Source organism: Buteo buteo, chromosome 1, assembly GCF_964188355.1.
Source record: "Buteo buteo chromosome 1, bButBut1.hap1.1, whole genome shotgun sequence".
In the NCBI taxonomy this organism is placed as follows: domain Eukaryota; kingdom Metazoa; phylum Chordata; class Aves; order Accipitriformes; family Accipitridae; genus Buteo; species Buteo buteo.
In genome coordinates this window covers 464,671-483,295 of record NC_134171.1, presented here as the reverse complement: position 1 = coordinate 483,295, position 18,625 = coordinate 464,671, and the positions used below count along the sequence as shown (strand labels likewise).

At 67.7% G+C, this 18,625-nt stretch overlaps 1 protein-coding gene across 1 annotated transcript; it reads left to right on the top strand.

Moving 5' to 3' along the window:
- Nucleotides 1-9,872: 9,872 nt before the first annotated feature.
- CPXM1 (carboxypeptidase X, M14 family member 1) lies at nt 9,873-18,071 on the top strand. The gene is made up of 14 exons (XM_075038353.1): nt 9,873-10,338; nt 11,458-11,565; nt 12,494-12,603; nt 13,039-13,178; nt 13,258-13,342; nt 14,389-14,539; nt 14,707-14,795; nt 14,928-15,051; nt 15,269-15,465; nt 15,562-15,741; nt 15,960-16,257; nt 16,337-16,476; nt 17,058-17,160; nt 17,644-18,071. The coding sequence occupies exons 1-14, from the start codon at nt 9,933-9,935 to the stop codon at nt 17,904-17,906; spliced, it is 2,394 nt and encodes a 797-aa protein (XP_074894454.1). The 5' UTR covers nt 9,873-9,932; the 3' UTR covers nt 17,907-18,071.
- The last annotated feature ends 554 nt before the right edge of the window (nt 18,072-18,625 follow it).

The window sequence follows — 18,625 nt, the reverse complement described above, 5'->3', positions numbered from 1 at the left end:
CGCATGCAGACCCCCAGCTCTCTCCTGTCCTGGGGCAGAGGTGCTCACGCAGGGCGCAGGGGATGGTGCCCCGGGGTCCCTCCTTCTCTGCAGAGCAGAGCCCTGTGCGAGCAGGGGAGGGAAGGCGGCACCCCGTGCCTGGGACAGTCATGGCTGGGGCACTCGGGCCCCCTCCCGGCTCTGGGGCGACGTGAGCCCCTCACAGCCCTCAGTGTCCCCAACCACCCCAGCAGCACGCAAGCCCTGCATTGCCAGCAGCCTCCAGGCTCCCACCGGTCCAGCATGCCCAGGTCCCCCCACCCCGGCACCCCCATCCTCAGGGTGCCCCATCCCTCCCTGTGGCCGACCCCCCCGCCATGCAGCCCACGCCTGGGTGCCCAGCAGCCACCGGCCACCGGCCTCCAGCTGGGCATGCACCCATCTTCTGCCCCACGGCATCTCTTCGGAGGATGAACAAACCAAGGGGGAGACAGCTAATACCCCACAGCTCATGGCCCCCCAGCACCCCTGCCCAGCACTGACCACAGCAGCCCCCCTCACCCCACTGGCTCCATTACAGCCTGGGCTCTACAACGATTCAAGAGCCATTCGGAAGCTGCGAGCTCATCTCTCATGCAAGGAAACAAGCCATGTGCTAAAAAGCTGCACCCAGGATAAATTAATTTACTCCAATTAGCGAGGGCTGTCAGGCTGCAGCGTTGTTTTGCTGGGAACTTAACAGCAACAAACTGGGGAGGCGGCTGCACTGCAAGGGGATGCCCCTGGAGCCCCTGGGCCCCGGAGAGCGGGGTGCACGGGCCGTGCGGGGTGCGTGGGCTGCACAGTGTGTATGGGTGCGTGGGTTGCACAGGCTGTACAAGCTGCACAGGGCGCGTGGGGTACCTAGGGTGCATGAGCTGCACCAGGTGCTGGGGAGCACCCATCCTGCACCCTCCCGGGCACAGCCTCATCTCGCACCTTCAGAGCGGTGCAGAGAGGAGCAGGGAGGGACGTGGGGGGATATGGCCCCTGCCATCAACTCCCTGGAGGCATCCGTCTGTCCCGGAGCTGAGAGCCCGACCTATTCTGGTGCTGGCCCTGGAGCCGCGGTCCCCGGTGCTGCCCGGTGGCTCTGCCCTCACCGAGGCACCGGGGCTCACCGGGGGGGAACAGGATGGGCCGACAGCACCCATACGGAGGGGCTGACCCCCGCGGCACAGGGGCTCACCAAGACGGAGAGCTCTGGCAGCCTCTGCAGGGGATCTCCTGGCTGTGGGGCAGAAAGAGCACGTCCCCCCCGATGCCCCCCTGGAACCCCTCCCCAGCACGGCTCCCCCTCAGCAGCGGTGCAAGGAGGGGGCGGCTGCGGGGGCTGTATTGAGGCGGGGGGGCTCAGGCGCCGCTCAGCAGCCAAGAGCGAGGGCCCGGCCAGGCAGTGGCACCGGCAGATGCGTGACGCCGAGGAAGAGGAGGACGGGCGGGAAGAGCACGGTGAGGAAGGCGGCCAGGGCCGGCAGCAGGCGGGTGAGGCGGGTGATGCCGGCAACAGGGAGCACGGCTCTCCCGAGGATGAGCAGGGCCGGCAGCACGTGGTCCTGCAGCACAAAGAGGGGCAGGAGCAGGACGAAGAGGAAGAGGAAGGTGAAGCAGAGCAGGAGGTCATCGAATGCCGCTGTGAGGCTGAAGAAGAGGAACCTGCGGAGCAGCCGGAGGAAGCTCTGGAGGGCAGCACGCACGCTGCCGGCTCCGGCTTGCTCCTGGCTCGCTCACGCGTGCTTGCTGTGCCTGGGAGAAGCTGAGACAGGGCTTGGTCCCCAGCCTGCCTGGGGCTGCCCAGCGCCGCAGCGGGGCCAGCGCTGCTGGGTCACAGCCCCTTTGGGACAGTCCCTGGGCTCATGTCACCAGGGGGGGCCAGGGCTGCCCCCACCCACGTCTTACACAGACCGGCCATCATTGAGGCATCCCCCCAACAGGCACCACACTCGGTCCGTCCCGGGGGTCTGCAGCACCCACTGGTGCCAGGTTTTGCGAGGCCACAGGGGCCACAGAGCAGCCAGGGATGGGGAGGGACAGTGCCGGTGTCCTGGGACATGGGGACCATGCTGGTGTCCTGGGATATGGAGACAGTGCCAGTGCCCTGACGGGGACCTGCAGCAGGGAGCTCCTAATTCCCACCCGACTCCTCAAAAGGCCTCTCTCAAAAGTGAACAAAAGCCGCTGCCCTTCTGTCCTGGGGCACTGCGGTGGACGGCTCCCCCAGGACCATGGGAAGGGCCAGGATCCTTGTCCCAAGTGGTCAGGGCATTGCTGGCAGGTGGCACCTGCCCGCCTGCTCAGGGCCACCCTCGGGAGCCTTCACAGCCCCAAATCCCTGGGAATGCCGCAGGGTGACACGCTGCTCCCTCGGGGAGGGCACCACTGCCCGGAGGGCATGGGCATGGGCTGGGTGACCACAGCAGAGGCAGGTGACGACAGCACCCATGGTTGTCCCTGTGGTCCAGCTGTGGCGAGGCTCACAGGACCCTCCTCTTCCTCCTGCAGTAGTAGACAGTCCTGGCTTTGACACCTGAGGGAGAAGTGGTGCTGCGCAGCTCTGCCTGTCACTGCTCCCACCCCCAGCCACGGGGATCGAGAGCTGGGACCCCTCGGACATGGGGCCAACTGGCATTATCGCCGCCAGCCTTCCTGGCACCGCCAACCCCTGCCCACTCACCCCCCAGCTCTGTCCAACTCCCCCAGCTCTGCCTGGGGTGACCCCCGTGCCCAGCCCTGCCCCAGCCCCTGGTGCCTGACCGCGGCACGGGAGAGGGCTCCCCGCCAGCCCCGGTGGTGAGCTACTGGTGGCCCCACGAGCTGTGGAGCTGACACTGCCAGTATGGCAGCAGCCGATGCCAACATGAGACACACACAGCCACCGCCGCTGAGCTGACCCCAGCACTGGGCGTCTGCAGAGCCAGCATCCCCGAGACCCCCAGCCACCACTGCCTCCACGCCGCCGCACCACCACGTCCCCGGCTTCTCCGCCAGCAACGCCATCAATAAAGCTGGAAGCATGGCACGAGAGGTGTGCGTGTCCCTGGTGTCCCTGTGCGCTGGCCGTGCGTGTCCCCTAGTGTTTGTCCATGTCCCAGGGCTGCGGGTGTCCCATGGGTGTGCACACCCATGTCCACCAGCTGTGGGTGATGGAGTGGGGGGGTGTTTGGGGCCACCAAGTGTGTTTCCGACACTTGTTCAGGACAGGGTGTGCACATCCCCGTTCGCCCAGTGTGCGCGTCCAACGGCTGTGGGGATGTGCATGTCCGGGGTGTGCGTGTCCAGAGGGGCCCATGTCCAGGATGGGGTGTGCGTATGTCTGGGGCCGGTGGCTGTGCCTGCCCACAGGGTATGCATGACCAAGGCCATGTGGATGTCCCCTGCTCCTGCCACTGGTCCCCTGGGCTCTCTGTTTGGGTCCATCCCATCACAGGGTCCCAGGGGTCCGAGCAGAGCCCACACAGAGCAGAGCGCTCGGGGCCTCGTGCTCTCTCCCGTGGCACCGCTGGGGCTGCGAGGGCCAGAGGCCGGGCACAGGGCAGCCCCCCTGCGCCTGGGGGGCTGCTCTTGCCCCTCCAGTACATCCCTGGGCAGGACCCTGCCACTCTGCTGACTCTCCCCCCACGGCCCCCCACCCACCCCATGCAACAGCCGCTTTTGGGGGAATCGCCCACTGCCGCTGCCCATGGGGAGCAGGATGGCGCCGGACAGAGCCCAGAGGGGTTGGAGGGACCGACTCTGGAGCCAGCCCTGCTCAGACCGTCCCCAGGCAGGACCCCATCAGCACTGGCTCCTCTCCCTGGCTGCTGCCCCAGCGCTGCGGAGGTGGAGGAGATGGTGCTGGGTCCCCGGGCTATCCCGGGGTCCTGGATGGACGTGGGTGGGAGGCGGTGGGCAGGGGACAGCAAGATGCTGCCTCCATCCAACACAGACCCCTGGCAGCTGAGCCTGGCCATGGGGCCTCCAACAGGACCCCCTCACTGCGCTGGTGGCAGACCCCTGCCCTGGTCCCCAGAAGGGCCAGCTCCTCCATTTCACCTTTGGGCAGGGACCCTGTTTTGGGCAGGGGATGCTGCCGAGAGTACGCAGGGCTGGGGATAGACCTGCTCCCTGCCATCAGTGCCACGCTGCAGGGCGAGGAGACTGGCACCGTGGGCAGGGGAGCAGGAAGGGCTGCAGGAGGGAGCGGGGGGGGCACGGAGCTGCTGCCAGGGCCAGGTGCCCACATCCACCCTTCCACCCATACCCAGCAAAGACACCACGCTGGCGAGGGCAGGGCTCCTTATTGAGCAGCATGAGCAAGATCCAGGGCCATTCTCATCCTCCGATGGGCTCTTTGAAGAGGAAGATGAGGGGCAGGAGCAGGTAGAAGAAGAAGAGGTTTGCCTGGCAGAGGCAGCAGGCCAGGACAATGCAGGCCACCACTTCCAGGAGCCTCTGGTTCTTGCCGTGCAGCTCCTTCATCCCTGCGCAGCCCTGGGGATTGCATCCATCCTGCAGAGACACCAAGCCGTGGAGCATCACCCGCACTGCAGCCAGGGAGCCCTCCAGGGATGCTCCCAGAGGGCATCCGGCACCCAAGACCCCCCCAGGACCCCCAGCCCATGTTCGGGCTGATACACATGCAGCTCTGCTCCTATTGGGGTCCCGGGTCCAATCCTGCAGCCGACACCGTCCCCCAGCCCGGCACAGCGGGGTCCTGGTGCAGGGCAGCAGTGGCCGAGGACAGTCCCAAGCAGCCAGGGAAGCCCTTGCAAAGCACCTCAGAGCCTCGCTACTCCCCAGACCACAGTGACCCCCCCCCACCAGCCCCCACCTCCATCCCTGCCAGCGCAGGGCACACAGGAGGGCTCTGTTCCACGCAGCCCGCCGCTCACAGGACAGGGACAAGGAGAGATGAGGCCAGGCTGGCCCGAGGACCCCTCACCCAGCCCTGGGACCCCTCACTCAACCCTGGGACCCAAGCACTTAGCCACTGGGCACCGCTGGGTGGATGTGGCATTGCCGGGTGGTTTGGGCACAAGTCCTGTGGCCGACCTGGCTGCTGCCAAAGCGTTTGCCTTGGCTGACAGCCCCGACCTCGGCGGCAGCAGCCTGCGGTCCCCATGCCGGGGCAGCTCGGGGCAGCAAGCCAGGCAGGCAGCAGTACCGGCACCGGGTGCCAGGCACCGGTATCCCCAGGGGCAGGGTGCTGCAGGACCCAGCATGGGAACATGGGGCTCAGCCATTCCACGCCGAGAGAGAACCCCCCCCTTTTGGGACACCCCATCACTAGGGATCCCGGGGGGGGCTTCTCCACACCTATGGAGATCAGCAGACCTTCCCAGGAGCACCAGCCCTAGTGATGCCACCAGCTCCAACGCCGAGTCGGTGGGTTTGGCCCTGCTGCCGCCCCCGCTCCGGCTGCAGGGTGCCGGGGGGGGCTGCGGCAGCCGTCTGGCAGTATCCCTGCCGGGACAGGCTATGGCGCCTTTAAGGCCTCTCCCGCAGCGGGAGCTGGCAGCCGTCGGCAGTGCGGACGCGGCCGGCTTGACTGCGAGCCAAGCTGCATGGGGAAATTCATAACATCCCTGGAAGTGCTGAGTGGGGCTGAATTGGAGCGCGGGAGCCTGCCGAGCTGTGTGCCTTGGCCCTCGGGGCAGCCGGGATTGGGGCCAGCCTAGCTGGCCTCTCCTGCCTCGAAGCCAGGCGCTGCGCCCAGCACCCCGGCCAGGAGGGTGCGGGGAGGTGCCAGGTCTTCAGCAAACCTAGAAAGTCCCATCACGTGGAGACTGAGTCACGCCAGCAAGGGCGGCCACCCCTCCTGGGCCCTTTCCAGAACCCTCGGCAGGATGCGGGAGATGCCTCAGCTCATAGCAAAACCCTTCCCACCATTCAGCCCCCAGAGACCGGCATGAATCATAGAATCATAGAATCATTTAGGTTGGAAAAGACCTTCAAGATCGTCGAGTCCAACCATCATCCATGTCCACTAAACCATGTTCTGGAGTGAAACAAAGCATCATCCTGCGCTCCAGACGCCTGGGCCCCGCGCCAGCGCCAGCCCGCTCCCAGCCGTCCCCTGCTTTCGGCCAGTGATGGAGAAGGAGCTTCCCCAGGCGCTGCTGGGACGGAGGACCCCGTCCTGCAGGAGCATCCCTGGGTGATACAGGGCTGGAGGACCCCATCCCACTGCCCCCCCCCCCCCAGCCAAGCACAGCACCCCCAACCCTGCTTGGTGGTGGCCCGTCTCGGGAGGACTGAGGCCGGGCGGCCACGCAGCCCCCCCCGCACCTCCCCGAGTCCTGCCGCTGCCTCCGTGGCCCCTGGGGGTCCGGGGACCGTGGGCTGGCTCCAAGTGCCACGGGCTGCGGGACAGCCCCGCAGGGACCTGGCGGGGGGTGAGGGGGGGACAGGGTGTGAGAGGCTGAAAGGGTTAATGTCTCAAACGTCGTGGTGGGGCAAGTTCTGCTTAAAGACGGACTCTGCATAACAACGAAGCCTGTAGGCAGGGAACCCCAGGTGAAAAGAAAAACCCACCAGCGCAGACAGCGGCAACAGGAGGGGGGGCGTGCGGGGGGGGCGCAGCTCCCTGGTCCGATAAGCTGTTCGGATACAAAGATCAAACCATGGCCCCGTCTGCAGGGAAGGGAAAGTTACTCGCCAAACGACCCCCCAAGCCCAAAGGCTCACAAACTGCTCATTAGCCTAACGAGTTGGAGTGCCCGCCCGAAGGAGGGGCAAGGGGGATAAAAGGACCCCGGCTGGAGCCCCCCTGGGCGAGCCCACCGGGGCCGGACCCCTCGGCTGCCCGACTGCGCCAGCGCTGGACCCCGGACCGGTGAAATCTCTCTCTTCTTTTTCTCTCTCTGTCTTGTTCTCGCTTTCCTTTTCCACAATCCCTACACCGCATCCCTTTAAGACATAAAACTGTTGACCGAGTCTGGGACTAAGAGTGGATCCGGCCACCCCTAGGCCCTTCTCTGAGGAGGGGTCTAGAAAGCAAGGGGGTCTGCTCTGAACCTCCTGGCTCGGTGGGAGGGATCTCCTTATTCCCTGAATTGATGTATATGGTTACCTGGGGTTACACGGTTTACAGCAGTAGTCTCATGCCAATTCTTGTTGTGAGAAACCCCACCACCTACTATCACGCCTCCCCAGTTCCGCTTGCTTCTGTCACGAATAAAATCTTTAACTGATCGTTTGGGGTGTCCTTTCACCTTAATTTAGCCCGAGGGAATTTCGAATTCAACACGACGACTCCCTGGTCTGTCCATTCCGGGTCGTGACACAGGGATGGGGATGGGGATGGGGATGGGTCCAGCTCCACTCCCCTGCCCGCTCCAGCCAGGCATGAGCTGGGTGAACGCAGAGCTGCCACCAAAGGGTGCCAGTGGCCCGAGCCCAGCCCGCTCCCTCCCACCCCCTCGGCCCAGCCCTGTGCTGGAGGCTGTAGAAAATCCCAATAAAAGAAGTAAAAGGCCGCAAAAGTCCTTTCGGGGTGGAAAATGAGCTCATGGGAGGCTGGCGGCAGTGCCAGCAGCAGCGTTGTGGCTTTTTAGAGGATCCTGCTCAGGGTGGGGGGAGAGGCAGGACCCAGACTCCTTCCCCCTCACTGGGACAGAGGCCCCTGGGCACCCCGACCCGGACCCCCACCTCCCACCCTGGGCACCCCACCGGGCTGCCGACCCCTGCCCGCACCTCTGTCCTTGCGGTGCTTCGCTCCTTCCCCGCGGTGGCAGCCCGGGCAGTGCCGAGCCTGGCACCGCCTGCGCGGAGAAGCAAGTCCAGCGCTGCCCGGCCAGCGGCTCCGGCACCGCACGCACCTCAAACCTCACCGCGGGCTTCATCTGGAGATGTTGGGGGGCAGGCGGGGCAAGGAGGTGACCTGGGGCTCAGCAGGGCCTGCTCACACCTGCCGCCGTGCTGGCACAGTGTTTTGGCACTGCCCGTGCCCCCCCCTCGATGCCCCGCTCCCACAGTCCCACCGGGGATGCTCTGGGCACTGCAGGCACCACCTTCCCCGGGGGTCTGTCCCGGGCAGAGCACGGGGCAGGGTATCCCCGTCGCCTGGCAGGGCCGGAGGCTACGACTGGATCTCTCTGCTCAGCGCCTGCTCTACGCCGAGACTTGGCTGCGAAGGCCGGACAGACTCGCTGCGTGCAGGCGGCTCACGGGGCCTCCCGGGTCCCCGGGCTCGGCCGGCGGCATTGATGGCTGCGGCGAGGCAGGGATGGCGGAGCCCCTCGCAGCCCTCCCTGCCGTCGCTGTGGGAAAGGGCTGACCCTCTCTGGCTGCCTCCGGCCGCCTTGGCTGTGAGCGTGGCCACCTTGGACCGGGAAGCGCTCGGGGTCTCCTGGCAGTGGGGAGCCAGGATCGGGAGCAGGCGGGGGCCAGGGGAGCACGGCACAGGGCCAACGGCGTGCCCACCCTGGCACGGGGTGCAGCTGCGGCCACCCCAGGATGGCCCGGGGGGAGCGGGAGCAGGCTGGGGGGGGGGAACATGCCAAGCAGCTGATCCCAGCCGGGGAGGGTTTTGCTCCCAGAACTGCTGTGTAATCAGCTCAGGCATTCCGGCAAGGGTGGTGGTGAAACCCCATGGGCAGGCATCGCTGCGGGAACAGCCCCGCAGAGCTGGGGCACATTCCGCACTAGAGACACTGGCAGCGCCAGGGGATGGTGGGCACCCACCAGCCCTTTGCCCTGTCACCCCGCAGCCCCCCAGCTGCATCCTGGTGCCCCGGCACATTGCTGCACATAGGGAGGAAGGGACCGTGGGTTTCCCGTGAGACCGGGGCCAGTGAGTGGCCACAACCCGGCAGGATCCGTCCCCTGGGGTCTCATCCTGCCAGTGTCCAGCAGCCCCCTCCCCTGCACAGTGGTGCTGGGCGCTGCCGGCACAATCAGCCCCGGGGTGCCGGGTGGCTGATCCCCTTCAGCCCTGGGAGCAAGGTCAGATGCTGGCTGTGGTGGGACAGCGGGGACATTGGGGGGTGCTGGGGACAGTGGGAACATGGTGCAAGGGTGGTGGGGACGCTGTACAGTGCTGGGGACAGCCAGGACATGGTGGGGACACAGTGCAAGGACAGCAGGGACATGGTGGGGACATGGTGCAAGGACAGTGGGGACACTGTACAGTGCTGGGGACAGCGGGGACATGGTGGGGACACAGTGCAAGGGCAGTGGGGACACTGCAGGGTGCTGGGGACAGCAGGACATGGTGGGGGCACAGTGCAAGGACAGCAGGCACATGGTGGGGACACTGTGTAAGGACAGTAGGGACACTGTAGGGTGCTGGGGACAGCAGGAACATGGCGGGGACACGGTGCAAGGACAGTGGGGACATGGTGCAAGGACAGTGGGGACATGGTGGGGACAGTTCAAGGACAGTGGGGACCCTGTAGGGTGCTGGGGACAGCGGGGACACGGTGGGGGCACTGTAGGGTCCTGGGGACAGCGGGGACGTAGTGGGGACATGGTGCAAGGACAGTGGGGACACTGCAGGATCCTGGGGACAGCGGGGACATAGTGGGGACACGGTGCAAGGACCGCAGGGTGAGCAGGCTGGACGCGGTGTCCCCTGTTCGAGGGGCTTTCAGAGCAGCTGGTCACACGGGGGGGGGGCGGACAGTGCTACCCGACACCTCCGCAGACCCCAGGGCAGCCCGGCGGGACCCCCGCCCGCAGCGGCGGGCTCAGCGGGGCTGGGAGCCCACCGGGGGCCCCGGGGGTGGGAGCCTGCGTGACCGGCCCGGCTCCGCCACGGCCCCGAGCGCCCGGTGTGTGTGTCGTGTGTGTGTCCCCCCCCCCCGGCCCCGGGGGTCCCGGCCGGGCGGGAGCGGGCGGGGGGACGGGGGCGGGGAGAACGGCGGGGGAGGGCCGGTCAGGCAGGGCCGGTGCGGGCAGGGCCGGGGGCCGCTCCGCTCCGCTCCGCCGCGGCCATGCCGGGGCTGCCCCTCGCCCCGCTGCTGCTGCTGCTGCTGCTGACCCCCCCGCCGCCCCCCGCCCGGGCGGCGCCCCCCGGCAACCCCCCCCGCCCCCGCGGGCTGGCGGCCGCCCCCGCCGAGCCCGGCCGCCCCGACGCCACGGGGACGGGCACCCCCGCGGGGGCTGCGCCGGGAGGCACCGCGACGGGACCCCCCGAAGGCACCGGGGCGGCCCCCCCGAGGAGCACGGCAGCGGCGGCCCCCCCGAAGGGCACCACCGCCCGCCCCCCCCGGGGCGGCGGGGCGAGCACCTCCAAAAGCACCACGGCCGCCCCCCCGAAAGGCGCGGCGGGGGGGGGGCCCTCCAGCCCCGGCCCCCCCGAGCGCGGGAGGCTGAAGGAGGGGGGTCCCGCGGCCAAAGGTAGGAGCCGCGGGGGGCTGGGGGGGGCTGAGCTGTGAGTGTGTGCGCGCACACCCGTGTGCACGGCTCCGTGTGCCGGCGGGGGAGTGTGTGTGCGGGGGAGAGTGTGCACAAGTGTGTGTGTGTGTGTGCACAGCTTCGTGTGCAGGGGTGTGTGTGTGCACAAATCTGTGAGTGTGTGCTCAGCTCCGTGTGCAGAGGGGTGTGTGCACAAATTTGTGTGTGTCTGTGCACGGCTCCGTGTGCAGGGCTGTGTGTGCACAAATCTGTGAGTGTGTGCTCAGCTCCGTGTGCAGGGGTGTGTGTGTGCACAAATCTGTGAGTGTGTGCTCAGCTCCGTGTGCAGGGCTGTGTGTGCACGAATCTGTGTGTGTGTGCTCAGCTCCGTGTGCAGGGGTGTGTGTGTGCACAAATCTGTGAGTGTGTGCTCAGCTCCGTGTGCAGGGGTGTGTGTGTGCACAAATCTGTGTGTGTGTGCTCAGCTCCATGTGCAGGGGTGTGTGTGCACAAGTTTGCGTGCGCACAAGTTTTTGCGTGCTGTGTGTGCACGTCTCTGTGTGCAGGGGGGTGTGTGCGCACGGCTGTGTGTGCACAGCTGTGTGTGTGTGCTGGGCTGTATGCGCACAACTCTGTGTGTGCAGGGATGCGTGCATAACTGTGTGTGCACGGCTGCGTGCAGAGGAATGTGTGTGCACAAAAGTGTGTGTGGAGGGGAGTGGCTTAAAGTGTGTGCACGGGTGCGTGTGTGGCTGTGTGAGTGTGTGCATGCAAGTATGGACATGCGTGTGGTTTGTGTGTGTATCTGCATCAGCGCGTGTGAGTGTGCACTCTGTGTGTGCGTGTCTGCATTTGTGTGTTTGTGCGGTGTGGGCACGTGTGTGTGTGCGCGCGTGCGTGTGCTGGGGGCCGTGCACACCTCCGGGGCTGTGCTGCAGTCTGTGTAGGGTGAGGGGGTGCCCCAGGGTGTCCCCATCACTGTTGGGGATACTGCAGGGGTGCGGGGGTGGGTGTGTGTGCAAGAATGTGTGGGTCCCCGAGGGCCGACAGGCTCCTGCTCCGGGGTGCTGTGTGGGTGGCCCTGGACCCCACCACCCCGGGGGTCCCTTTGCCCGTCTCCAGCCCCAGCGCCTCGGAAGAAGCTGGTGCGGGTTAAAGTTGTGAAGAAGAAAGTGGTGAAGAAGAAGCCGAAGGCTCCGGCCAAGGACTCGACTGCTCCACAGGAGCCTCGTACGTATGCTCAGCGCCGGGGGACGGGGCACGGGGACCTGTGGGGCCGCACAGGCACACACGCGTGTGCACACGCCTCCACGCTGTGCCCACACCTCCACACCACGCACGTGCACCGAGTCCAGCGTGAGCCGGGTGCTTGGTGCTGGGGTGCACACCCGCACACCTCGGCACGTGCACCCACGTATGTGGGGAACGGCCCCAGCCCTTTCCCCCCACTGGGGGGGACACACAGCCGTCACCCTGGCTGGGCACATGCCGTCACACACACATGGCCCCCGCACTGTCACACATGCACACCCACAACCGGCAATGCTGTGCACGCACCCGGAGTGTGACGGCACAGAAACACCCCCTGCAAACTGCGCACACGCGTGCATGTGCACACGCGTGTGTGGACACGCACCCATCCTGCAGTGGGGAGGGGGGTCGCTGGCAGGGCTCCCCCCCACACATCTGCTGTCCTCCCTGCCCCTCTGCGCGACGGGGAGCGGGGTTTGCGTGACGCAGAGTGGGGTTTGCATGACGCAGAGTGGGGTTTGCATGACACGGAGCAGGGTTTGCCTGACACGGAGCAGGCTTTGCCCCGGCTGCGGTCGTGGCCGCGGCCACGGGGCCTGGCTGCATTCCTGCGCCGGGGGCTGGAGCTTGGGGTCTCGCCCACGTGTTCGGGTCTGGCCCCGCAGAGCCTGGGAGCGGAGCCAGGGTGGGCAGCAGGCGGGGAGCCGGCGCGGGCAGGGCTGCTGCTCCTTGCCGGGCGGGCACATGTCCCGCGGCATGGCGTGACACGGCGTGGCACGGGACGTGCCAGGCATTGCCCCTGGGCTCACGGACATGGACAGCCCTTGGGGAGGGCCACCTGCGTGGGGGCAGCCGTGCATGGGGGGGGGTCTCTGAGCGAGCCCAGCCCCCTCTGCTCTGCCCCCAGAGTGCCCCCCCCTGGGGCTGGAGTCCCTGCGGGTGCTGGACTCCCAGCTCCGAGCCTCCAGCGACAAGCGCTATGGCCTGGGCGCCCACCGCGGGCGCCTCAACATCCAGGTAGGACGCGTGTGCGTGGAGTTTGTGCCATGTTTGGCACGCGCGTGGCGTGCGTGTGCTGTGTGCGTGGCGTGTGCGTGGCAAATGCAGTGTATGTATGGCGTGTGTGTGGCATACGTGTAGCAGGGGCTGTCCAGCACGGACCCCTCCATCCCACCGCGGCCGGTAGGAGCCAGGCCTGCCGGCAGCACTACGTCCATCTCCATGTTGGATGGGGGGGGCTCTGCCACAGCCCCTCGAAGCATCCCATTAAACCCCAGACTTGGTCCCCCAGCCAAGTAGTGCCCGTGCAGCTCGGAGCACCGTCCCGGTGCCAGTGCCGTGCCGCTGCCATGGGGGCACAGCAGGGCCGGGGGCACGCAGGCGGTGGGGACATGTGCCGGCTAGGGTCCTGCGTCCCCTTCCCATCTCTGACACCCCCCACACCACCCGCAGTCGGGGCTCTACGACGGGGACTTCTACGACGGCGGCTGGTGTGCGGGGCAGGAGGACACGGAGCAGTGGCTGGAGGTGGATGCCCGGCGGCTCATCAACTTCACCGGCGTCATCACCCAGGGGCTCAACTCCATCTGGACGTAAGGCGCCGGGCAGGGCCAGCCCTGGGGGGGCTGGGGGGGGGGGTCCGGGACCCCGCTGACCTTCTTCCCCACGCAGGTACGACTGGGTGACATCCTACAAAGTCCAGGTCAGCAATGACACACACACGTGGCAGCCGTGCCGCAACGGCACCGAGGAGGCGGTAGGTGCCTGCGGGGTGCAGCCCTGGGCAGGGGCGGTGGGAGTGAGGACCTCCTGGCACCCCCAGCCCACCCGGCTTCCTGAGCAGAGCAAGGGCACAGGGGATTAACCATGCCAGGGGTTTAATCGTGCCAGGGGGGTTAACCGTGCCGGCTGGCGCTGGGCTGGGACCCAGCTCTGTTGCCTTTGGCCTCCCCACCCTTGAGAATCCTCCAGCGCTTCCCCCCACCGGGCACCAGGCACAAAGGCTGCTTGTCCCCGGCTGCCGCCCCGGCCGCCTGCCAGGCTCCCCCGGTGCCCACGCGTGAGCGCGGCGGCAGCACGGCGCTGCGTGGCACGGCCGGCTGTGCCCAAAGGCGAACACGGCAGCCTGGTGCTCAGGTGCGTGCCTGTGAGTGCCGCGCACGCAGGGTCACACGTGTGTGCGAGGACGGAGGGGGCGTGCGAGCACGACGGTGTGTACACACGTGTGTGGGGAGGCCCGAGACGTGGGAGCTGCTGGGGCTGGGACCTGCCAGAGCCGGCCACGCTGTTCCCACGGCCAGCCCAGGCACCGGTGCTCGGGGTCCCTGTGCCAGGACTGTGCCGGGGCGGGTTTGGGGGTCCCTGTGCCGGCGGCGGGTCTGGGGGTCCCTGTGCCAGGGCTGTGCCAGCAGCAGGTTTGTGGCTTTGGGATCCCTGTGCCAGCGCCGTGCCATGGTCGGGTGTGGGGGTCCCTGTGCTCATTCCTGGGGACCGTGCTGGGGTGACGGGTTTGGGGGGCAGAGCAGCAGCACGGGTGCCCCAGGCCCTGTGGCACTGTTGGGGCTCTGGTTCCTCTGCGGTGCCGGGCTCAGCCCCCCCCAGTCAGCCCTGTGTCTGCTCCTCATTAGGGGCTGGAGGGGGGCCAGGGGAGGCCAGGGCTGGATGTGGCTGCGGCGCCTGTAACCCTTTGCGCCCTGGTGCGCAGCTCTGCTGCAGCAGTCTCCTGTCCCCACGGCCCCTGGAGGGGTCCCCCCCCGGCACAGGGACTCAGAGGGGCTGCATCCATCCATCCCCCCCTCCCAGGTCTTCCCCGGGAATAAGGACCCCGAGACGCCGGTGCTCAACCTGCTGCCCTCGCCGGTGGTGGCACGTTACCTGCGCATCAACCCCCAGACCTGGTTCCAGAACGGCACTATCTGCCTGCGGGCAGAGGTCCTGGGCTGCCCGCTGCCAGGTGGGTGCCCGCTGCCTGCTGCCCCTCGCCCCGACCCACGAGTGCCCGGGGACAGGCACGCTCTGCCGGGGCCGACCCCAGGGCTGGGGTCCGGATTGTTCCCACGTCCCGGGATCTCTGACCGTGTCCCCCCCTTGTCCCCTCTGTGCCCGCCTGGCTCCCTGCAGACCCGAACAACATCTACGCCTGGCAGAGCCAGCCCCTGCCCACCGACAAGCTGGATTTCCGCCATCACAACTACAAGGAGATGAGAAAGGTGCCTGCCCTGCAGCCCTGGTGTGGGGCGGGGGGGCTTCACACCCCTGCGGGCACCCCGGCATGGGGTAGGGGGTCTTTGCACCCCTGGGGTGCCCGCGGACCCTGACCCGGAGCGCTGTGCCCTTGCCAGCTGATGAAGCGGGTGAGCGACGAGTGCCCTGACATCACCCGCGTCTACAGCATCGGGAAAAGCTACCTCGGCCTCAAGATGTACGTCATGGAGATCTCCGACAACCCTGGGCAGCACGAAGTGGGTAGGTGCCCTGCGGCTCTGGGGCAGGGAGGGGAGGTGACAGCTGGGGTGGCCAGGGACATCCAGGCTGGTGCAGGATGGGGACGGGGTGGCCGGGGATGCCCAAGCTGGTGTGGGCAGATGGGGGACGGGGTCACCGAGGATGCCCAGGCTGGCACGGGGCACAGAGGACCGGGGCGGCCGGGGCCCCCGCTGCCACAACGCGCTGTGCCCGGCAGGCGAGCCGGAGTTCCGTTACGTGGCGGGGATGCACGGCAATGAGGTGCTGGGCCGGGAGCTGCTGCTCAACCTGATGGAGTACCTGTGCCGGGAGTTTCGGCTGGGCAACCCCCGCGTGGTGCAGCTGGTCACCGAGACCCGCATCCACCTCCTGCCCTCCATGAACCCCGACGGCTACGAGACCGCCTACAAGCTGGTAGGGTCGGGCTGCCCGGCCCCGGGGTGCTGAGCACCGACCCGCCGCGGGGCGGTCCTGGTGCCAGTCCCCGGTGATCCCGTTCCCCCGGGGCAGGGCTCGGAGCTGTCGGGTTGGGCCATGGGCCGCTGGACCTACGAGGGCATCGACCTCAACCACAACTTCGCCGACCTCAACACGGCGCTGTGGGATGCCGAGGACAACGACCTGGTGCCCCACGAGTTCCCCAACCATTACATCCCCATCCCCGAGTACTACACCTTCGCCAACGCCACAGTGAGCCCGGCCCCGCGGGCACCCTGAAACCCACCCCTCCTCCTGCCCCAGCACGCCTGAGTGATGCCCACCTGTGGATGGGCTGTGCTGGGGACAGACCCCTGGGGTCTCGGCCGTGCGCCCTAAAGAGCGGGCAATGGGAGCCTTTCCCCCAGCCCGGTGGGGGGTTCATCGCCGGGACCCGCCACGGCCCCCTCTGACATGGGGTCCCCCCCCAGGTGGCCCCCGAGACGCGGGCAGTGATCGACTGGATGCAGCGGTACCCCTTCGTGCTGAGCGCCAACCTGCACGGGGGGGAGCTGGTGGTCACCTACCCCTTCGACATGACCCGCACTTACTGGAAGGCGCAGGAGCTGACCCCGACCGCCGACGATGGGGTCTTCCGCTGGCTGGCCACCGTCTACGCCACCTCCAACCTGGCCATGGCCAGCGAGGAGCGGCGACTCTGCCACTACGACGACTTCACCCGCTTCGGCAACATCATCAACGGGGCCAACTGGCACACGGTGCCCGGCAGTGAGTGGGGGGCTGGGGCGGGTGGGAGGGGTGGTGGTGGCCGGGGACCCCCCTGACACCCCCACCCCGTCCTGCACAGGCATGAACGACTTCAGCTACCTGCACACTAACTGCTTCGAGATCACGGTGGAGCTCTCCTGCGACAAATTCCCGCACGCCTCCGAGCTGCCCGCCGAGTGGGAGAACAACCGGGAGTCCCTGCTGCTCTACATGGAGCAGGTCAGGGATGGGGACCCCCCCCCGGGTGACACTATGATCCTGGGGGGGGACACGTACACACTGCGGGGTCCCATGTGGATGTGGGCACTGAGGGGTCGGGGTTTTGGCAGGGGCCGAGCAGATGGCAGCAGGACACAGCTCGGGGGGGGTCCCAAACACCCCCAAAGCTCCATGTCCCCCTGCACCCCCTCCCCAGGCATGGAGCATGGGCTTGGCGTGTGAGGCATGTGTGTGACCTGCAGCACGTGTGTGCTCCGTGCTGGGGGGGGGGCATGTGCCCCTGTGCAGTGCAGATGTGCACCCCACGCATGTGCAGCCCACGGGGCACCCGGGCTCGTGCACACCGCATGTGGCAGGGCGTGAGGGTTCATGCGCCTGGCATGCGTGTGCCGTCCGTAGCACACCGGTGCCGTGGGTGTGTGCTGCCTGCCACGTGTGCCGTGGCACCGTGCCCCACACCGGGGTCTGGGCACACACGGTGCCAAGTGTGGCACACGCACACACATGTGTACTTGTGTGTGTGTGCGCCGCCTGCGCACGCACCTACCCCGCTGACACCCGCTCCGGCCCATGGTCCCCAGGTGCACCGCGGGATTAAGGGAGTGGTTCGGGACAGAGACACGGAGCAGGGCATCGCCAACGCCATCATCTCTGTGGACGGCATCAACCATGACATCCGGACGGGTACGGTGGGATGGGGACAGGGATGGGGATGGAATGGAAATGGGATTTGGGGATGGGGAGGGGATGGAAGTGGGGATGGGGATGGGAATGGGATAAGGCTGGGAATAGGGATGGAGACAGGAATGTGATTGGGGAGAGGGTGGAGCTGGGAATGGGGTAGGGAGGGGATGGGAATGGGGATGGGATGGGGACAGGGAAAGGAATGGGGATGGGAATAAGATGGGGATGGGGACAGGGATGGGGTGGGATGGGGATGGGAACAGAAATAGGACAAGAATGAGGATGGGATGGGGACAGGAATGGGTTGGGGGATGGAGATGGGGCTGAGGTGAGGTTGGGGTTTGGGATGGGGACAGGAAAAGGATTGGGGATATGAATGGGATGGGGATGGGGGCAGTGACGGGGAAGAGGACAAGGGCCCGGGCTGGGGATAGGCGTGCGGCAGCACCAACGCCCCCCACGGCACCCGCCCCGCTGTCGCAGCCTTCGACGGGGACTACTGGCGGCTGCTGAACCCGGGCGAGTACGAGGTGACGGCGCGGGCCGAGGGCTACGAGGCGGCCACGCAGCCCTGCCGCGTCTCCTACGAGAACGTGCCCACACCCTGCAGCTTCCACTTGGCCCGGGAACGGCGGCAGCGGCTGCGGGGGCGGCTGCCCGGGGGGGCCGGCCTGCCCCCCGACCTGGTGCTGCGGCTGCGGCGCCAGCGCCTGCGCCGCCTTCGTGCCCACCGCCGCGCGCCCTGACCGGGGGGCTGCCCCGGGGCCGCGGGCTCGGCGCGGGGGCCGGGGGGCTGGAGCCCGTGCCGTCGGCGGGGCCGGGAAGGCGCGGGGGCCCGCGGGGGGCCGGATCCGGAGCAGGTGCTCCCGGCGTCGCCGCTGTGCGGGACGCCTTCCAGTAAAGTTGGCTGTGCTGCCTCCGCGTCTGCTGTTGGGCCTCTGTCAAGGGGACTGATCCTGCCCCGGTCCGGGGTTCAGTGGGGATGGGGATGGATCCTGTCCCACCCCGGGGGTTGGTGGGGTTGGGATGGGGATGGATCCTGCCCCACGTCCCAGCCTGGCCCAAGGTGTTGGTCTGGATGGGATGGGGGGGGTCGGTGGGGATGGGATGGGGACGGATCCTGCCCCAGCCCCCGGGGGTCGGTGGGGATGGGATGGGGACGGATCCTGCCCCAGCCCGGCCCGCGGCTTCCAGCAAGCCCCGCCCCTCGTGAGCCCCGCCCGCGCTATGCCCCGCCCTTGCCCTGAAGGACTATGGCGCCTCCGCAGACGGAGGCTCCGCCTCCACGCCCTGGCCCCGCCTCTTTGCTCCGCCCCGACGGCGCCCCAGCCTGCCCCCCCCACCAGGTGTAATCCACGTGACCAGCTGTCCCGCCCGCTGGCGTCACCCCGTCTCCTCCGCAGGTCAGCCCCCGCCGCCCCTCTCTGGGCTCCTATTGGTTCGTGGCGGCGGGAGGGGCGTGCCC

Excerpts from the sequence above, each read along its gene's own strand:
- CPXM1 (XM_075038353.1), top strand. The coding sequence starts at position 9,933 with ATGCCGGGGCTGCCCCTCGCCCCGCTGCTGCTGCTGCTGCTGCTGACC. Across the intron at positions 14,796-14,927 it reads ACTACAAGGAGATGAGAAAG|CTGATGAAGCGGGTGAGCGA; the intron begins GTGCCTGCCCTG and ends TGCCCTTGCCAG. Across the intron at positions 17,161-17,643 it reads CAACCATGACATCCGGACGG|CCTTCGACGGGGACTACTGG; the intron begins GTACGGTGGGAT and ends CCGCTGTCGCAG.